General features: G+C 41.4%; 1 protein-coding gene across 2 annotated transcripts in view; it reads left to right on the forward strand.

Moving 5' to 3' along the window:
* The first annotated feature begins 265 nt into the window (after positions 1–265).
* LOC131050133 (uncharacterized) overlaps positions 266–22,184 on the forward strand; it is a 37,444-nt gene continuing 15,525 nt past the window's right edge. The window contains exons 1-2 of one of the 2 annotated variants that reach the window (XM_057984304.2): positions 266–588; positions 1,166–1,544. In XM_057984304.2, the coding sequence (XP_057840287.1) occupies positions 323–588; positions 1,166–1,184 (285 nt within the window). In that variant the 5' untranslated portion in view covers positions 266–322 and the 3' untranslated portion in view covers positions 1,185–1,544. Of the gene's footprint in view, positions 589–1,165; positions 1,545–22,184 lie in introns of those variants that run through there. The other variant, XM_057984303.2, reaches the window with a different exon arrangement.

Below are 22,184 nucleotides of genomic sequence, written 5' to 3' on the forward strand. Positions count from 1 at the left end.
ATTTTGACCAACACACTATACCATAAATAAAAAAAGTTATTTTATTTTATATTAACAAATAAAACAACTATTACATAAATTAAAAATAATAGTTCTTGAATAATTCCAAATCAAATGAGATGTGGTATTTTAAATTTAATATTTTAAGATATTTCAACTAAGTTATTCAATAATAGAAAATTGAAATTATTAAATTACTACAAAGCAAAATAAATTCTATTGAAAACAAAATTTATTCGTTACTATTTGTGCATGTCATTAGAACCTACTTATATCTTTTGTTACCCAAATTGATCCGAGGGATTATAATCGCAATCCCAAAATGTCTGTAAAGGCCAAGAATTGCCAAATTGATAAAAAATTAACAAACTCAGACTATTTGTATGTTAAAGATAAGCTTGATTTACTGAATATCCAGGAGGAGGATACACCACGAGCAATGGCAATGGAGACAGAAGCAGGAGCGGCGCAGAATTTGAAGACGTGCAAACGTTGCAAAAGCATGTATGACCCCTCCTCCAATTCATCCCCCTCCTGTAGATTTCACCCATCTTTCTTCGTTTCTCGTCGCCACGATGACCAGAAAAGGTACGAAACCCTCTTCTTCACTTCCTCACATTTGTGTTTTCGATGCCTTACAACAAAATTATCCTCTCTTGAAAACATTCTGAATGTTGGCCGTATTTGCCTAAGATCAATCATTTACAGTCTAAATTCTCAGCCTTTACCCCATCATATTTGGGGCATCTGGTTAATGAATTCTGTTGGCCGACAATTTCAAAATGAGATTTTGCGTTATTAAATTATGGACATAGCCATCCTCGATAGTTTTTGGTAATCTAGTCAATTTACCTTCTTTTAAGATTAAAGAAATTCCCTGCCAGAGTGCAGCTCAATTTCTTTTAGTTTTATGTTATTTCAGTTAGGGCAATTGTAACTTTCAGCTGGAGTTTTATCCCCAGTTTTAGGTAAATTTCCTTTTTGTTTAATGTTGGGCTTAGTTGCCACAACGAGGGCATCTCTTCCATCAAATTCACGTGGTATTTTTATGCTTTTTTTCAAAGTTACTGTAAAATTTCCTTGTTGAGTCACTACCCATTTTGGTAAGACAAACCCTTTTGTGGGGTAGGCAGAGATGTTGTAATTGAGCTTTTATTATTTGCAGGCAGGAAGGGTATTTTTGAATGGTGTATCCCATTCTTGTCTGCAGTTGAAGAATTCCCTGGGTTGGTGGAACTGCCTTCATTCTAGACAAGACTGTTGCAGTCACACACTCTGGGTTGGTGATCTGTGGTGTGAAATCAAGGAGCTTCTTTAGTGGGCAAGGTTTAAACTCGGACAAATGTAATAAGCAGGTTCAAGCATTTGAGTTCCGAATGTTTCCAGCTCAAAATTAAATTTAAAAAAAATGGTGTACCATGTCCAACTAGTTGAGTACAGTCCAAAGTTTGAAACTGGAGGCGCTATAGTTAAACCCCAATTCTTTACTATTTGAGCTTGTTCCATTTGACAAGGGTGACTTTTACAAAAAAAATAATTTAAAATCAGGTATTATCCACCTTAGTTTTTCCTTCATTTTCACCAAAATTGTGGTTGGTTAACCTTTTCTCTTATAACTAGTAATTTTTTTTTGTGCAATTATTAAAAGAGCAATATTTTTTGGCCATTTAGCATGATATGGTGGCAGAGCTTTGTTTTGATTTTTAATTTACTCACTCTAGTTAGGGTAAAGGAAGCTTTGTGTTGTTAGAAGAAATTAGATTAAATAAATTAAGAGATCATTTACATGAGTTTTCCTTAGCTATCCCAAATGACGTGTTTTGTATGACAGTGTCGAACACAAAATAAAGTTACCAACAGTCAACTTACTCTCTCTTGTTTAAAATCAGACCGTATGCTAAGATTGCAAAAAAAGATCAAACAGCTAATCTCAAGGTTCCTTTTGCGCATGGACGTGACTCAGTTAGTTGATGGGTTTGCTGTTAACCCAAGGGGCCTTACATATGCTCATAGAAGATCTTAACAAACTTGTGGGTTCAAGGACTTGTATGCGAATGATTTTGCAATGAAAGCTCCATTTGTTGGATTTTTTGGGTTTAAAATACGTTGAAAGTAAATGGGAAAAGGGGTTTAGAAAACTAAACTAAGTCTAGTCTAGGCCTAAGAACGAGGAGACAAGATCACTCACGCAAAATCTAACCACACTTCGTTTCGCCAGCAGAGCACAACTACGTGAAGGCGGTGCAATCTTCAGAGGGTGTGTAAAGGTTTTTCAAATTACCAATGGAGACCATCAAATCGAACAATCTTCATTGAGAATCGAATTTAAGCATACACATATAACGAAGGCTCAGGCTAACTTTGCACAGTATGCAACAATCAATAGCACACCAAAACTATGAGCTCGGACTTTGCAACAAGTAATCCTATCAAATCCAGTTCTTCTAACAACATAAAACAAAATCTATTCTAATTGAAGAGAGCAAGATCATGCGGATTGCTAAAATAGAACAAGAATACACCATCAAAATCGAACAATGTATTAAGTTGGCTACTTCAACAATCTTAATACAACAATCTCAGAAAACAATCTCTCCTCTTTACAAATGAGGGGGTCACCCCTTTATATAGGCCTTGAGCCATGAAAACATGCAAACCCTAATTAGGGTTTCACCCTAAAAGATTCTCCACTCAAGATGCAACAAGGTGGGAATCAATAATTAATGCCCACTAAGCCCATATACAATAAATTCAAATAAGCCCAAAAATGGCATCCATTTATGCATTAAATGCACCTCATTACATCAAATTTGCCCAGAATACCATAAATATTCCTCATGCAGTCATAAATGTCCATCATTCTCCATGTGATGACTACATGCAAAAAGAATCTGTCATAAAATCATTAATACGACAGTTGCATGCAAAAAGATTCTTCATGCATTCAACATGCATTGACTTGGTTGCCACTTAGTCAAAATATTCCAGTAGTAAATGCGTCGCCACTATTCAGTCAGAAGCTTCTCGTCCAAAAAAAGACGACCATTATCCCGCTCATTAATTGCATACGCAATGAATTTACCAATGATGGCTTCCAGCTCTCCTACGGAGACACTTGGCACACTTTCAATGTCAAACTCCATCAAGGTGATTTCTTCCTCGCTCTTGGAAAATAAGCTTTCCCATTCAACTATCATTTCCTGCACTTTTTTCGTGTTGGAAAATGAGGAAACATTATGAAAATGTTCCTTAGAAAAGGAACCTACGAAAAATAATTCATGTAACTGAGATTTCATGGAGTTCACCGTTACTCCATCCTCATTGAGCCTCTTTGTGAACAATGCTTCGATCACATTGATCACTTCCTCTTGCACCTTTCTAATTGAGTCTTTCAAATTTTAAGACTCTATGCTAAACTTTTCAAAGGTATTCTTTCCTGAGCAAACGATGCAGAACCATCAGGAAAAGTCATAAATTTCATTCTCTTGGATTACTTTTCCATCAATCAGTGTTTGCTTCAGAATCTTCGTTAGAGCCCTGAGTCGCGGAATGGTTAAGTCTGATAGATGTGGACATCTTCCCACAAACCTTCCGCTACTTCAAACTTGTTTAGAAGGGCAACAAATCTAGAATGAAGATGAGCTAAGTCTTCAATGAACTTCCTTGCTGCAGTAAAGACATCTTCCACCCATTCCCTGGAACTCTTTGCCATTGCTCTGATTACCTCTGTGTCATCAACGACTCCCTTACAAAGGGAGGAAGGAGGAACAAAAGATGGATCTGCTTCCTTCAGGGACCGCTTAAGACTTCTAATGTATTCGCATAAGGCTCTATTTTCTTCCTTCAACCTTTTACATTTTGCCTTTGTTTTTTGCATCTTTTTTGTCATGGCCAAGGAAGATCCTTCGAAGTCTTCAATTACCTGCCTGGTGGAAGCACGCCCTAGATCAATTTGTCTAATCACATAATCTTCTGGCATAATCTTATTCCTGCCTTTATCTACTGCAGGCTCAGCTATATGCATGGTTCAGGATCCAGATTCATCCCTCACAACCTTGGAGAATTTCTGGGGAGCCTTCTTCTTTGCCGGCTGATCCATTCTTTTTAACAACTCTTAAAACTCCCGTGCTGGATCAATTTCCTTTTCCGACTCCTTTCTTAATCTATCCATCAGCCAATCAGGAGTAGGAATGGAGTGACTATGGATTTCCATATGCTCCTGCTCATGTGATACTTCCTCCATCTCGCCAAGGATGGCATCCACAAAACTATCTTGGCGAGTTTCTTCCTGACAAGGAGTTTCTTGTCTTTGACCTCCTAGCTGACTGGGTCTATGTGAAGCACTGACACTGAGAATATCTTGCATTGGAGCACTGCCGAGGATGTTGCCTGGAGGTGGATTTACTTGATTTTCTTGTGAAAACATTTTTACCACCTGCACGTTGGAAGAACTGGCCAGTGACTGCATCCTTTCTAGCCTCGCTCTCTTTTTCAGTGGTTCTTCCTGTTGAACTTCTTAATGGACTTCCTTCTTCCTTGTCGTCCTCGGCCTCTTTGGAGCACTTTTCCCTCTATCAAGCCGGACTTCTCCTTCCTTATGGGCTTGTGAAGATCCTTCAGTTGCTTTGCTATGGGAATCTAGACTTCCCATCAACTGAAAAATTAGGTGGACATTTCCTTCTTTGAACCTTTTGATATGCCTATCAACCCAGTGTCTGGTAAACTTTAAAATAGGTCTAGCCAAGATGTTTAGATCGTCAATTTTAGGTTCCGACCAGTCTGGCAGCTGAATGGGTTGATCTTTCACCCTTTCGAATTCTGGTTGCACCAGGTCCGAATCTTCCTTCACTTGATCCAACACTTGCATTAGCTCACATATCCTGATGGTGTCAAGGGGCAGTCTGGAATACATTTTCTTTCGGACTTCAAGGTCATCCTTGGCACTTGCCCAGTAGTCTTCTAGGTGAAACTTATGTAAAAATTTCACTCCGGCAACCATTCTAATCTTGCGATATGGATCGTAGCAAGACTTGGTAGTGTAATATGCCAAGCGGTAAAATGCCAATTCTTTAGCTGCTTTCTTTGCTGCTGCCAAGTTCGGGCACACCTCCACATAGTCCTCGAGGATGATTGGGAATTCAAGAGACAAGTTCTTTTTCTTCTGAATTTGATCGTAAGCTGTCAACTGCCTCATAAGTTCCAACATTATCAGTTTGTCAGATGGATACCGTGGCAGTTTGTACGGTTGGAAAGCGAAGCCCTGTGTCCTGATATATGTGAATTTTTGAAATTGCAAGAACGTGGCTCCGAATTGCTGAACCAATGCCCTAGCCTGTGGTGACACTCTCGTGTGGAGCTCATTTTGCATGAGTCTGGTCAGGTACATGGTGAAAGTGTCATTCGCCAGCTTGAAAGAATCAGTATTATGGAGGTGTAGCTGAGGATAATTCTCATGAACTTTCAGCTGTGCCGGTCCGCAGCCCATAACTCCCTTTCCAGGTAGACCATCAAAGCCTCCCATCCTGGCAAGCATGTAAATTATGTAGGAGCTCAAGTAGAAGGATTGGGACTTCTTTTCTTTTAAATCCTTCAGCTGTTCATGGATGTAGTGGCTGATTAACTTGGCCCAGTCAACTAACCCATTGGAATTCATAACCTCGCTGATGTAGAAAATCATCCACGGCTCAAAGTTGATGGTATGTGGACACCTCATTATCCTGCTCAACATCATTATCAGGTCCACATATTCTTGCTTGAATTTGAAGATAGTGAGTGTCTTTAGCATTTTGGAGATGTGTGGTCTAGGTTTTTGCAACCAATGCTTGTTGATAGTCTCCACACATCTGTCAGGACCTGCATCATATATTGCCTTAGCTCCATTCATGGTTTGGTAAGTCATCGAATGGTGTGAAGGAATTCTGAAGGCTTCACCAATTGTTTCTGGAGTCAAGGTGGCTAACAACTTGCCATTTGATGTTGAAATTGTCTTCCTCTCCGGATTGTAATGTTTCACACATCCCAGAGTCAAGTCCAGACATTGGATTGCAGGAGGAAAACTAGCTGCTGCAACAATTCCGCTTCTAACAAACTTGACAGCTGTAGGAGATGGATTATGCCTTGCTGTTCCAAACATCCTGATCTTGAATGCAGCCAAGTTGAACGTTCCCAAATTTGTATTGTTGATCTCCTTCCACCTGGACACCATCTTGGATTTCGGAAGGAATCCCTTCAGCTCTGCTTTTATCTTTGTCTACCTAGTGGTGGTAGCTGCCTTGCTTGATTCCGCCATCCTGGAAAAGTTCCTTGGAAATGATGAAAAATTCTCTAAGTATGAATTTCTTCACCTCTTCGCCAACTCTCCTTTCTTGAAAGAAATGTATCTTCATGCTTATATAGAATTTCTCTTACGTGTTGCTAAGTTGGGAGGAATCTAATTTGGTAGTTGCATTCATTATGCGTCATACTTTCCCATTCACCACGCATGAAAATGGAATTTCTCTTGTAGTTGAGTTCAAATTTAGAAATTTCTCTTAATGCATTGTCATCTGTCATATTTAGAATATTCCTTGCCAACTCATTAATTTCCATTTTTCCATTTTCAAATTTTGGAGGGATTTTGGAAGATTCTTTCAAGATTCCCCTTATTCATCTTCTTGGCTTGACTTTTCTTGCCTTGGATGGAATTTTTCATGCATTTCCACCACCTCCTATTTTTTAGGAACTTTCCTAAAATTTAGGACCCAGGTTCGGGAGAGGGAGAAATCTCTCACGAGTCCAAATTTGTAAAAAAATTCAAATTCCGACAAGATTTGGTGCCTAAAAATGGAAATTTTAAAATTTTTCCGGAGGGAATTTCTACTTTTCATTCCATTCTTGACCTTCAAATTCCCCTTCGCCTTGGAAAATTCTTCTTCATTCCTGACTTGGGTGAGGAATTCATTTCGATGGAGGAAATTCATCATTTTGCACGTTTTCCATGCCTTCACAAATTTGGCGCCTAGATTCTTCCTTAGCTCCTTGTGTGTGATTTTGACTTTTTGAAGGTTTCCCTAGCTCTCTCCATTTGGCGCCCTTCTAAGACTTTGGGCAGATTTTTACCTTGGCCAAGGATTCATTGTATTTGTTATGAATTCTATGATGCATCAATTTTGGCGCCTCAATCCTCTATTGGGCCAAATTTCTATCAGGCAAGGAAACTTCATTTTCCACGTTCTCCATGACCTCTTGACTTTGGCGCCCTTCCAACTCCTAGGGCAGAATTTTGCACTGAAGGAGGAATTTCACACTTTGTTGGATTTTCCTTCATCCCTTGAATTTGGCACCTATATTCTTCCTTGGGCGCTGTTTCCACTTAGGGAAGGAATTTAAAAGTTTTCATGATTTCCAAGGCACCCTTATTTTGGCACCCTCCTCAAACCTTGGGCGCATTTTGGCCTGTGTCATGGAATCTTGCACTTTCCACGCTCTCCATGGAATGTCTCTTTTAGCGCCCTAGGCACATGTTGGGCGCAATTTCTTCATTAGGGAGGAATCTTGCAATTTTTTATTTTTCCAAGGCAAGAGGGATTTGGCGCCCCATTCCAAGTATGGGCGCTATTTGCTTATTGCCAAGGAATTCACACTTTTTCAATTCTCCTTGTTGACCATGTTTTGGTGCCTTGACTCCTTTGTGGGTGCAATTTTTTTTTTTTTTAATTTGATAATCCAGTGGTATCCCCAACCTTTAAGGTTTTGCGACTCTGCCCCGCGACCTCAACCACCCTTGCCCTGGGCTTATTTTTTGGTGCCAGGTTTTGGGGGACGGAGGGGGCGAGCGGAGGCGAGACTAGTCCACTGGAGCCGCAAGCCGAGGCTCAAACGCGGCATACAACAGGGTGAATCGAACCTTGGACCTACATGGGACACACCCAAAGCCTTAGCACAACCATTCCGACCGTTTGAGCTAGCGGGCAAACCCTCTATGGGTGCAATTTTGACTTGGAGAGAGAATTCAATGCCTTGCTCAATTTCCAGGATGCTTTGGATTTGGTGCCAGTCCTCCATGTTAGGCGATAGATTCATCCTGTGATGCAATTTCATCTTGCTTCTTCTGGACTTAGGTGAATTTTTTTGAGCTTTCCATTCCAGGAATGGATGCCAACACTTAGCCATTTTTTATTGATCTTGTTTGTTGACCTTCCAGATTTGGACAAATTCTTCAGGAATGCTCAGTCTTCATCGTTTGCCTTCGAGGACCTGTCACCAATGAACTTTCCAAAAATAGAAACTTTTCAAAACGTCAGTGTTAGACCCCAAAATAGGATGCAAGATGACTTACTATAAATAGAAACTTACTAAAAATAGAAATTACTAAAAATAGTAAGTTTGATTTTTGGCAAAATGAAGACATTCCGAGACAGTAAAAACCCCAAAAAACAGGAACTTTCTAAAAATAGAAAGTTGTTCCGATTTTGCCCAAATTTTACTGGGAGGTTCCTTGAAGGGCCTTGATTCCAGTTCTACATTCAGTTTTTTTCAAAAACCCTAACAAAAACCCCTAAAATCTAAGACTAAAGTTAGAAACCCTAAAATTGACAAAACGAGCCCTAAACTTAACCAAATTTATTCAAACGAAAAGCAAACTTGATCAAAAAGACTCCCAAACACTTGCAAAGAAGAGAGATTGACGAGACTTCCACCAAAAGACCCCCCAAAACAGGACAAAAGACTGAGAGGGCCTAAAAAGTAGGGGGTCCCCATCTGGGATGGGGTGATGTGTGATTAGGTCACAACATCTGGCGACTCCATGGGTGAAGTGTTGAGAAACACTTCATGGCTTGAACCCAGGGTAAAACATTCATCTTTGATTGCTCAAGTGTACATATATTGATTCCATCTTAGAAGACCATCCAAAACTCTTAAAATCAGTTATGGCAGGCTAATAGTATCTATACTTCAAAAGCATCCGGGACATTGCCTCGCTGCCTGTCAAGCGTCCATAGCTCCGACGAGGTTGTCTCTGGAATTCCACGAATATTGCTCCACTGCTGGCCGTGTGTCCATAGCCCCGGTGGAGTTATCCGCATACTCCCAAAGCCTATATTTTGATAATTTTTTTCATTCTTCATCTTTCTTTTCTTTCTTTTGATATTTCATTTCATTTCCGTCAATTCCTTTGGCTTGTAAGCAGTGAAGCCTTCTATGGGTTTGGAGATTCCAGTGGCACTGAAGCAAGATGTAAAGTTTTCACCAACCACAACCTCTTCTAAGAGATCTGAATGACTCAGAGCAAGTGTTTAGATGTCGCGGAAAACATAAGTGGAACATATTCAAAGAATGACATCACCACCCCACCCACAAACAAAGACTTCGAACAATTTAGGCCACTCAAAACCCTAGATTTAAGCAAAACCACACGAGTAGACAAGATCGAGGGAAACCAGCACCGAGGGCTAAGAACCAAAAACCGAAACCCAAACCCAAAACCCAAAGCAAACAAAAGCAAAACAAACGAAAAAGGAAAACCAGAACCCGCAAGGGGAAAACAAACAAACAAACAACCAAAACCCCCAACAGAGAGATAAAACCTAATCTACTATAATACAAGGTAGGTTCTGGAGACCTACGACTGGAAATAATGCTTGAGGAATTGCCCATTGACGGGCAATGGAACATCCTCCCCTATCAGAGTCTTCAATTTGAAGACATTATCTTTGAGGATTTTGGAAATTTGATAAGGACCCATCCACGGCTTGTCGAACTTGTCATGATCACCTTTTCTTTCGTGAGCCTTATCCCAATACAAAACCAAGTCAGAAATCCTGAAACACTTGATCTTGGCCTGTTTGTCAAACCATCGTTTGACCACTCCTTGATGCTTTGCAAAGTTGTCCAATCCTGATCTCTTTTTTCTTCAAGATGTAGCAACTGTGAAAGACGTGTTTGAATTGCATCTGCACCATCCAAGTATTCTTGTAGAAACTGCAGAGTTGGAATCCTCAACTAAACGGGAAACACTAGATCCTGCCCGTAAACCAAATGATAGGGAGACGTTCCCAAGGAGTTCTTTGTTCTCGTTTTGTCTGCCCAAAGAGCAAACCTCAGCTATGTATGCCAGTCCCTAGGATTCTCATCCAGCAACTTCTTGATTGTGCTCAACAAATTCTTGTTTGTTGATTCAGCCAATCCATTACCCTGGGGGTAATAATTTGAAGAGCACTTTCAGTGCGATTCCATACTCGAAGGCCCAATTTGAAAACTTTAGCGATGAGAATGCGGGGCCATTATCGCACACCAACGCGTGCGGACATCCAAACCTTGTAATAATATTCTCTTCAAGAAAATTGATCACTACATCCGTGGTGCATAATTTCAGAGCTTGTGCTTCCAACCATTGAGTGCAGCAATCTGTGGCCATGAGGATGTATTTATGCTGAGCTGAAGAAGGGGGATTGATTGCTCCAATAAAGTCCAGCCCCCATTGAGAAAACGGCCTCACTTCAATAACTGGCTGAAGTGGCATAGCAGGATTCTTCTCTCGAATAGCGGCCACTTGACACGTGTGACATGCCTTCACATGTTCATATGCATCCTTAAACAATGTTGGCCAGTAGTATCCTGCTCTAGCAATTTGATGTGTTGTAGCCAAACCACCTCCGTGACTCATTCCAAATTTGCCATGAAAATGCTCCATGATTTGTTTGGCTTCTTCCTTCCCCAAACATCTTAGATAGATACCTTCATGATTCTTTCTGTACAACACAGCTCCCTGAAGCATGTATCTCTGACTTTTCATTCTTAAAGCTCTTTTTTGGACAGGGTTCAGATGTGAAGGGCATCTGTGGTTCAACAAGTAGTAAACAACATCATCATACCACTCTCTGGGAGATACTTCCTTAAAGTCTATTGCACCAACCCAGGTCCTGTTGTGGCAATTGTTTGTGCTAATGCTTGACCGCGAACTATATTCATAGGATGTATCTCTATATCATACTCTTGGATCGTGGCGACCCACTTGCCTCTTCTCTTGCCCAGTTCATTTTGCATTAATAAAGTTTTCACAGCTGCATTAGGTACTATGGCAAACACCTTGCTTCTCAATAAACAATGCTTGAATTTCTTAATACCCTTGACCAATGCATATGCCTATTTCTCAACATTCGGGTATCTCAGCTTAGCATCCTTCAATGGCGCACTCATGAAAGCAATTGGATGTTCATCTTTTTCTTCCGTTCTTTGAGTGAGAACTGCTGCGCAAGTATGCTCTGAAGCAAAGGAGTACAAATAGAAGGGCTTGGTATAATCAGGATTGACTAGGATCGGGGCATTCACATTTGTTTGCTTTATCTCCTCAAACACCCGCTTTGTTGGAACTGTCCATTCTATCTTCGCTCCCTTCTTTAACATATCATTCAATGGCTTCACGATCTCAACAAATCCAGTAACAAACTTCCTGACGAAGTTAATCTTGCCAAAGAATGACTTCAATTCTCTTTGGCTGGTAGGCAAGCCAATCTTTGAAATAGCCTCGATGTGCTCCGGATCAATAGAGATTCCTTTCTCAGAAATAACATGCCCAAGAAGCTTCCCCTCAGTAACATTGAACATGCATTTCTTGGGATTTAAAGATATCCCGTACCTTTTGCAGCATTGGAAGATCTTCCTCAGATCATCAATATGATCTTCCCTTCTTTTGGAAAATACTGTGAGATCATCCATGTATATTATTATGCACTTTCCAACTAAATCACGAAATGCAATGTCCATCGCCCTCTGGAAGGTGTCTCCTGCGTTAATGAGGCTGAATGGCATCCTCCTGTAGGCGAAAGTGCCCCATTTGGTGGTAAAAGCAGTCTTCAATCTATCTTATTCCTCCACCAAAACTTGGTTATACTCAGAATAACCATCTAGAAACGACATTATTTGACAATTATTAACAATTTGTAATACCTTGTCCAAAGATGGCAGAGGGTAATTGTCCTTTTCAGAAGCTCTGTTCAAGTTCCGGAAATCTACACATAACCTTATTTCCTCATTCTTCTTTCTAACTGGAACCGAGTTGGTGACCCATGTTGAGTGCCTAACTTGTAATATTATCCTTGCTGAGAGTAATTTATTTACTTCTTGATAAATCAGCAGCTCCAGCAATGGATTCACAGGCCTCTGCCTCTGCCGAAAGGGCTTGCTTCTTAGTTTCAGTGGAATGGTGTGTGTGAAGAGAGAGGTATCGTAGGTCTTCAAATATTCGTATCCCCATGCAATAACATCAAAGAATTCTTTCAAGTTCTTCAATATTCCTTCCCTCTCTTTTGGGGTGCATACTTTCCCAATAAACACATTCTTCACTTGTCCATCCTTCCCCAGGTTCACTGCTTCACACTTCCTTCAGTAGTTTGATTTCTGCTTAATCTATCAGGATCAAAGATCCTTTCCAATTTAATCATTCCATGAGGGATGGTATTTGTTTTCAAATTCATTATTCCCTCAGCATCAAACTCTACTTCTTCGAGTTCCTCTTCATCAATAATCTGCGCCGCAAACACATCTGAATTTGTGAGGAAATCCAGAATATGCTTATCATCCTCGAACACCTGAAAATTTGTAACATTGTCAGGCATGGAGGGAACTGAAGTTAATTCCATTGTAAATTTCTTCAAGCCTTCCATAGCGAGGGGCTCCAACGAACTGGCTGCTTGGGCTAATGCATTCATTGTTTCATTATTAGCTCTGATCATTGGCATGATGTTGAATGCATCAAAGCTCTCAATCAAGTCCCATACTCTGTTGCAGTAGCAACACACTCTTTTGTCGTGACATGCATATAGTTTCCTCACTTGCCGCACAACAATCTCCGAGTCTCCAAACACGTGTAGAGTTTTTGCACCTTTCCGGATTGCAAGGAGCAATCCATGGACCAGTGATTCATATTCCACAACGTTGTTGGTGCAAGGGAACTGCAATTTGTAGGCAGCCAAATAAGCTTCTCTAGTTGGGCTAATCAGTCCAATTCCAGCCCCGTTTCCACTCTTAGACTTGGACCCATCAAACCTCAAGGTCCACACTTGGTCAACATTTTGAGCTTCAAGCGGTTGGACTACTTTTTTCTCCTTTTCTTCTTGAGGAGTCTTCATTCTATCATTCTTAGGTTCCGGCACGATCTTAGAACAATCCCCAACATTACTGGTCTTTGCAGTACTTATCATTGCTGGGCTTTGCAGAACCATCTTCATTACTTGCTCAATAGCAAGCTTGCACATCTCACATGTAAATTCTGAGTGAAAAGCATTATGAATCCTACACTAGTTGGGTAGCAACAGATCACAAACACCAATGCCTCTACCCAATTGAGTCTCTTGCTCCACGCTCCTCGGGCCGAAGTCTCTAAAACTGTCAAACATGTCTTTGCCTCCACCTGGCTGCTCTTCAGGATCATCTTCGATAAGAATCTTAGTGGAGTTAGGTATGTCTTCCTTTTGCTCCACCTTTGTCAAGCCATGTAGCATCAAGACTTCCTCAACCTTGGGCTTGTAAGTACCCAGATCAGTCTCAAGGAACAAGATCTCATTGTCTTCTCCATATTCGATGATCATCAAGCGTAATTTGGGCGTGCTATCAATCTTGATTTGGTTAGGAACTCCCTTCCATGGCAGCCACATGTGAGAAAAGTCAATGGAAATGTATCCATTCAGCTTCCTTGACCAATCTCTACTTAATAACATGTCGTACTGATCCGGAATACTACAACTAAAATGTCAATACAACTTTGCACTCTTGGGTCAGTAGCCAACTGCATGTGAATGTTATTTAGTTCCCCGACAACTGGTACTTCCGTCTTGTCCAGCTGGGTGACCTTTTTATTGTTCTGAAGAGGCATTAAACCCAACTTTTGGCATACAGCCAAGGGCATCACATTGCTCAAAGCACCATAATCTATCAAGCAGATGTGTAAAAGCTTGCCAAAAATCCTGATGGAAACCAAGAAAGGAGTAGGTTCATCCCCTCGATAGCAAATTGTGGGCTTCTTTCTTTGATCACCATCGTTGCTGATTTCCTAGCCTCTTGCTCCTTGTTGAGAATCCTGGCTTGTAGCTAGCACTTGGACAATCTTAGTGAAGGCTGGCTTCACAGGCTCACTAACCTTCTGGACTGTTTCTTCCTTCTTTACTACAAGAACACTTTGCAGAGCTTGTTCAATTGTCGCAGGGTTTTGTTCTTTGGGAGCATGCGACAAGTTCTGCACCATCACTATGAAACTCGATGGCTGCTGCGGAGCGTCAAATGCATCGGAAGAGACTTGCGGCACATCTTGAACAACGTTTGTATTTGATGTCAAGCTCGAATTGTTGGGAGTGTTTCTTTGAACAGTTGTCGTGCCTTGAGGAGTACTTCTCATCACAAGAGCGTCACTTAGGCTTCCCAACAAGGTATCCTTGATTTCAGGAATCTTCATTAGTTCAAACAATGGCAAGCTCACCTTAATTTTCTTGAATTCCTCCAGAACATAAGAGCTTAACCTTTTCAATTTCTCTCTGGGAGGATTATCTTGTTGTCTCCTTACTGTCTGCTGAGCGGATGGTTGCACTCTTTCATTCTGGGGAGCAGTTGCTTGCCTATACTTTGACGAATCCCTTGGAAGACTAGGAACATTGCTGGCATTGGGATTTGGAGGAGTTGAGAAATTATTCAGAGGGATTGATGAAGTCAGCGGCTTCTGGTTTCGATAATTTCAATGATATGCCTTTGGGGCAGCATTTCCATTAGATTGCTGAAATGCCTGAACCTCACCAACTGCTTCCACTAGAACACTGTTGTTCAGCGGAGGGAAAATGTATCCATCTTTGATCAGAGGTTCATTAAGCGAAACCTTTGATGGGTCTTGGTACACTAGCGCCTCCACAGGGCCGTTAGCTAATGCTAGCGGGAATTTGTAACTCCCTTGTGGTGGCGTATAATCTTCATACTCAAGCGGGAATCTAAAATCCTCTATGATCAAAGCCTGGTCATATCTTTGCGTTGGGACTATCAAATATCCCGTTGTCGGAGGATTCTTTGGAACCTCAAAATTCTTCATCTCTTGCCTGAAAATATCAGCAACTACTTGGAATTCATGACACTGTAGCTCAGAATGCTGATTGGTATTATGAAGCCTGCACCAACTTGACAAGGCGGCTTCTGCAAGGAACACTTTATCTGCTGGCCTATTGTCGGAGGGTGGCAGATTATCTAGCGGTGAAGGCACACCCCCATTGTTTGGTGCTGTGTTCCATGTCTTCTTATGGAACCCTTGATTATTGTTATTGTTATTTTGAAAACCATGGCTACTATTCTGGTGTCCAGTACCGTGTCCTTGATGGTTTTCATGATGATTTGGAGGGTTATTCTGATGCCCTCTATTGGCACCTTGGTGTGCTTGATAATTTCTTTGCATGCTCTGCATCTGGTTATTTTGATTTATGAGGTAAGTTACCTCAGTTGACAGCCTTTTCACTTGTTCAATCAGCTCCTTCATCTCGTCCTTTTCTTCTTGAGTTTTGGATGAAGTAGCCGTGTTTTGCAGGTAGACTGGCTACGATGACAAAACTTGTGATATCAGAGCTCCTGGATGAGGCACCAATTGATTCGCAGAAGCGGGAATTGGGTTGACAGCAGGGAGATAATTTGTTGCACTAGCTTGCGGATAATAAGGCATGGTTCCTGCAGCAGTCGCAGGTGATCGAAGGCTAATCTTAAAGGCTTCATCATAGGCTGCCTTTAGATCATTTGGATTGGCTTGCTAGACAAACATAGAGGTGAAACAATCCAAGGTTGCATAGTATATGCTTCTAGCTGCTTCATCATTCACATTGTATGGCGAGCGTAGCCTGGAATAAGCTCTTTGGAATCTGTTGTTGAAGGTGCCAATTGGCTCCCGTTCTTGTCTTCTTACCTCAATGAATTGCCGGTACACTTCTGTCGAGGAAACATGCAACCTGAATTTTGCCAAGAATGTCTCCTTCATTTGTTGCCAAGTTCCAATTGAATCTACAAGTTGATTAATGTGCCGGTAGAATGCTTCTTCTCCCGGTGAATATGAAAATAGTCTACAGGCAACATCCTCGTGTTGGATATCCCTATTTTGGAGAGTATCCTCGAATACTTTGATATGCTCCTTAGCAGTGCGATTGAATCATTAACATAAAACTTGGAGCAAAAATGCTTAAGATTCTTTGGCATATCATGATATGCTTTGAAAGCTGCAAGAGGGGAAGCATTTGCCGGATGCCAAGCCACTCCTTGGACTTGTTGCTGTTGTTGCTGGTGTGCCATCGCAAGTGCTGGTTGTTGCTGAACAATTGGTGGTGCCGGTGTCTGAAGAGGTCCTTGCTGAACACTTGCACAAGCTACTCTCTGTATCGGTTTTTGTGGTGGTGGAGTCTGAAACAAACGAGTAAAGGATCTTCAACACTTGGCGAATCTCGACTTGTAGAGGCAGCTTCCTTCTTCCCACATTTTGGCTTGAATATCAACTCTTGAAATTCCTTTGCTCCTGGAGCAGATCGCAAAATCTTTTGATGTCTTTCTGGTGAGAACAAATTAATACGATCCAACTTCTTAGATCATTGGCGACGTGGAGCACGTAGAGCAAGTGGAAATCTTTGGTTAAGCAGGTCTCTTTCAATTTCAACTGCAATCTCAATAGCCTTCTCTTGTTAACCCCATAATACCAGACAAATTTCGTTGTATTGCTCTTGGCTTGTGCTTATTCTTTGGGCAAGATCAGCTAAGTCAGCAATAATATTTTCCTGATGATCGTGGAATCCCAAACCAAGTTGCAAAACAGGAGGTGAACTTCAAGTGCCATGCAACACCATCTTGAGTCATAATTCTTCCTTGAACAATAGATTTCTTCTTCGGTGAGAATTCTTCAGGCCCTCCTAGCGCCAATTCTGTTGACGTGTTTTTTATAACAGCGTCAAACGCAGAATAAAGTTACCAATGGTCACCTTACTCTCTCTTGTTTAAAATCAGATTGTATGCTAAGATTGCAAAGAAAGATCAAACGGCTAATCTCAAGGTTCCTTTCACGTGTGGATGTGACTCAGTTAGTTGATGGGTTTGCTGTTAACCCAAGGGGCCTTACGTATTCTCACAGAAGATCTTAACAAACTTGTGGGTTCAAGGACTTGTACGCAAATGATTTTGCAATGAAAGCTCTATTTTTTGGATTTTTTGGGTTTAAAATACGTTGAAAGTAAATGGGAAAAGGGGTTTAGAAAACTAAACTAAGTCTAGTCTAGGCCTAAGAACAAGGAGACAAGATCACTCACGCAAAATCTAACCACACCTCGTTTCGCCAATAGAGCACAACTACGCGAAGGCGGTGCAATCTTCAGAGGGTGTGTAAAGGTTTTTCAAATTACCAATGGAGACCATCAAATCGAACAATCTTCATTGATAATCGAATTTAAGCATACACATATAACGGAGGCTCAGGCTAACTTTGCACAGTATGCAACAATCAATTGCACACCAAAACTATGAGCTCGGACTTTGCAACAAGTAATCCTATCAAATCCAGTTCTTCTAACAACATAAAGCAAAATCTATTCTAATTGAAGAGAGCAAGATCATGTGGATTGCTAAAATAGAACAAGAATACACCATCAAAATCGAACAATGTATTAAGTTGGCTACTTCAACAATCTCAGAAAACAATCTCTCCTCTTTACAAATGAGGGGGGTCACCCCTTTATATAGGCCTTGAGCCATGAGAACTTGCAATTCCTAATTAGGGTTTCACCCTAAAAGATTCTCCACTCAAGATGCAACAAGGTGGGAATCAATAATTAATGCCCACTAAGCCCATATACAATAAATTCAAATAAGCCCAAAAATGGCATCCATTTATGCATTAAATGCACCCCATTACATCAAATTTGCCCAGAATACCATAAATATTCCTCATGCAATCATAAATGTCCATCATTCTCCATGCGACGACTACATGCAAAAAGAATTTGTCATAAAATCATTAATACGGCGGTTGCATGCAAAAAGATTCTTCATGCATTCAACATGCATTGACCTGGCCGCCACTTAATCAAAATATTCTAGTAGTAAATGCATCACCACTATTTAGTCTGAAGATTCTCGTCCAAAAAAGGACGATCATTATCCCGCTCATTAATTGCATACGCAATGAATTTACCAACAACGGTTTCCAGCTCTCCTACAGAGACACTTGGCACACTTTCAATGTCAAACTCCAAGGTGATTTCTTCCTCGCTCTTGGAAAAGAAGCTTTCCCATTGAACTATCATTTCTTGCGCTTTTTTCATCGTGTTGGAAAATGAGGAAACATTATGAAAATGTTCCTTAGAAAAGGAACCTACGAAGAAGAATTCATGTAACTGAGATTTCAAGGAGTTCACTGTTACTCCATCCTCATTGAGCCTCTTTGTGAACAGTGCTTTGATCACATTGATCACTTCCTCTTGGACTTTTCTAATTGAGTCTTTCAAAGTTAAAGACTCCATGCAAATCTTTTCAAAGGTATTCTTTTCTGAGCAAACGACGCAGAACCATCGAGAAAAGTCATAAATTTCATTCTCTTGGATTACTTTTCCATCAATCAGTGTTTGCTTCGGAATCTTCATTAGAGCCTTGAGTCCTGATAGATGTGGACATCTTCCCACAAACCTTCCGCTACTTCCAACTTGTTTAGAAGGGCAACAAATCTAGAATGAAGATGGGCTAAGTCTTCAATGAAGTTCGTGTTGCAGTAAAGACATCTTCCACCCATTCCTTGGAACTCTGTGCCATTACTCTGATTACCTCTGTGTCATCAATGACTTCCTTAGGGAGGGAGGAACGAGGAATGAAAGATGGATCTGCTTCCTTGAGCGTCTGCTTAAGACTTCTAATGTATTCACATAAGGCTCTATTTTGTTCCTTCAAACTTTTACATTTTGCCTTTGTTTTCTGCATCTTTTCTGTCATGGCCAAGGAAGATCCTTAAAAGTCTTCAATTACCTGCTTGGGGCAAGCACGCCCTCGATCAATCTGTCTAATCACATAATCTTTTGGCATAATCTTATTCTTGTCTTTATCTATTGCAGGCTCAACTATATGCAAGGTTCGGGTTCCATATTCTTTTCTCACAACCTTGGAGAATTTCCGGGGAGCCTTCTTCTTTGCTGGCTTATCCATTCTTTTAACAAATCTTCTAACTCCTGTGCTGGATCAATTTTGTTTTTTGGCTCCTTTCTTAATCTATCCATCACCCAATCAGGAGTGGGAATGGAGTGACTATGGATTCCCATCTGCTCCTACTCATGTGATACTTCCTCCATCTTGCCAAGGATGGCTTCCACAAAACTATCTTGGCGAGTTTCTTCCTGATGAGGATGAATTTCTTGTCTTTGACCTCTTGGCTAACTGGGTCTATGTGAAACACTGATGTTGAGTATATCTTGCACTAGAGCTCTGTCGAGGATGTTGCTTGGAGGTGGATTTACTGAATTTTCCTACGAAAACATTTCTACCTCGTGCACGTTGGAAGAACTAGCCGGTGACGGCATCCTCTCTACCCTCACTCTCTTTTGCGGTGGTTCTTCTTGCTCAACTTCTTGATGGGCTTCCTTCTTCCTTGTCGTCCTCAGCCTCTTTGGAGCACTTTTCCCTCTATCAAGTCGGACTTCTCCTTCCTTATGGGCTTGTGAAGATCCTTTAGTTGCTTTGCTATGGGAATCTAGACTTCCCATCAACTGAAAAATTAGGTGGACATTTCCTTCTTTGAACCTTTTGATATGCCTATCAACCCAGTGTCTGGTAAACTTTAAAATAGGTCTAGCCAAGATGTTTAGATCGTCAATTTTAGGTTCCGACTAGTCTGGCAGCTGAATGGGTTGATCTTTCACCCTTTCGAATTTTGGTTGCACCAGGTCCGAATCTTCCTTCACTTGATCCAACACTTGCATTAGCTCACATATCCTGATGGTGTCAAGGGGCAGTCTGGAATACATTTTCTTTCGGACTTCAAGGTCATCCTTGGCACTTGCCCAGTAGTCTTCTAGGTGAAACTTATGTAAAAATTTCACTCCGGCAACCATTCTAATCTTGCGATATAGATCATAGTGATACTTGGTAGTGTAATATGCCAAGCGGTAAAATGCCAATTCTTCAGTTGCTTTCACCGTTGCTGCCAAGTTTGGGCACACCTCCACATAGTCCCGAGGACGATTGGGAATTCTATAGACAACTTCTTTTTCTTCTTCTGAATTTGATCGTAAGTTGTCAACTGCCTCATAAGTTCCAACATTATCAGCTTGTCAGATGGATATGGTGGGAGTTAGTACGGCTGGAAAGCGAAGCCCTGTGTCCACATATATGTGAATTTTGGAAATTGCAAGAACGTGGCTCGGAATTGCTGAACCAATGCCCTAGCTTGTGGTGACACTCTTGTGTGGAGCTCATTTTGCATGAGTTTGGTTAGGTACATGGTGAAAGTGTCATTCTCCAGCTTGAAAGAATCAGTATTATGGAGGTGTAGCGGAGGATAATTCTCATGAACTTTTAGCTGTGCCCATCCACAACCCATAATTCCCTTTCCAGGTAGACCATCAAAGCCTCCCATCCTTGCAAGCATGTAAATTACATAGGAGCTCATGTAGAAGGACTGGGACTTCTTTTCTTTCAAATCCTTCAGCTGTTCATGGATGTAGTGGCCGATTAACCTGGCCCGATCAACTAACCCATTGGAATTCATAACCTTGCCGATGTAGAAAAACATCCATGGCTCAAAGTTGATGGTATGTGGACACCCCATTATCTCGCTCAGCATAATTAACAAGTCCTCATATTCCTGCTTGAATTCAAAGATAGTGAGTGTCTTTGGCATTTTGGAGATGTGTGGTCTAGGTTTTTGCAACCAATGCTTGTTGATAGTCTCTGCACATCTGTCAGGACGTGCACCATATAGTGCCTTAGCTCCACTCATGTTCTGGTAAGTCATCAAATGGTGTGAAGGAATTCCGAAGGCTTCACCAATTGTTTCCGGAGTGAAGGTGGCTAATAGCTTGCCATTTGATGTTGAAATTGTCTTCCTCTCTGGATTGTAATGTTTCGCACATTCCAGAATCAAGTCCGGACATTGTATTGCAGGAGGAAAACCAGCTGCTGCAATAGTTCCGCTTCTAACAAACTTGACAACTGTAGGAGATGGATTATGCCTTGCTGTTCCAAACATCCTGATCTTGAATGCAGCTAAGTTGAACGTTCCCAAATTTGTATCGTTGATCTCCTTCCACCTGGACACCACGTTGGATTCCGGAAGGAATCCCTTCAGCTCTACTTTTATGTGTGCCTGTTTGGTGATGGTAGCCGCCTTGCCTGATTCCGCCATCCTTGAAAAGCTCCTTGGAAATTTTGAAAAATTCCAGTGTTCCATGGGGACACGTCCCCCCCCCTTTTGGCCACGTCTCCTCGTAAGAAACGTCTCGGGGACGGGGACGCGACATCCCCCGCCGTCCTGCCACCGCCACCGAAGCGCCGCCGAGACGTCTCCCAGAGAGACATGGAGACGCCTCCACGTCTCCTTGGGAGACGTTTGGGCGTCTCCCCGTCCTTCGAGAGACGTTCAGACATTTCTCAAGGGACAGGGAGACGCCCAGACGTCTCTTGTCGCCCCCACATATATGCAATGTTTAAAATTAAAATTTAAAAAAAAAGTGACTTTTTAAGTTTTTTGAGGGTTAAGGGGTAACTCTAATTGGATGTGGGCCAATAGAAAAATAACACCCAATGCCTTTAGAAAATAATAAAAGTTTTTTTGGCCTCGTGGGGCGCTGCCCCTCGACCCCGCCCTGTAACGCGCAAGGGGCGATGCCCCTTGACCCCAACTTGGGGGTGTTGCTCCCAAACCCCTGTTGAAGAATATAGGGGGAAACTGCGCCGATAGAAGTAGGGAAAATCTAACCTCCGAGTCTGATTAGGCTCCATATAACAACACAACTTAGAAATCTTGGTATTTAGATTTAGTATTTCAAATTTCCTATAATCTCATTTGAAATTTAATTCTTATATTGTAATACTGTCATACATCTTTTCAAAACTAGTTTTTCAAGTACTATATGTATATGTATAACTATATCAGCACCACCACCCCGCCACCCCCCTGCCGCCGTCCCGAAACTTAGGCCCTTGGTCCCCCCGTCCCGGAAACGTGT

Source organism: Cryptomeria japonica, chromosome 6 (assembly GCF_030272615.1).
Source record: "Cryptomeria japonica chromosome 6, Sugi_1.0, whole genome shotgun sequence".
NCBI lineage: Eukaryota > Viridiplantae > Streptophyta > Pinopsida > Cupressales > Cupressaceae > Cryptomeria > Cryptomeria japonica.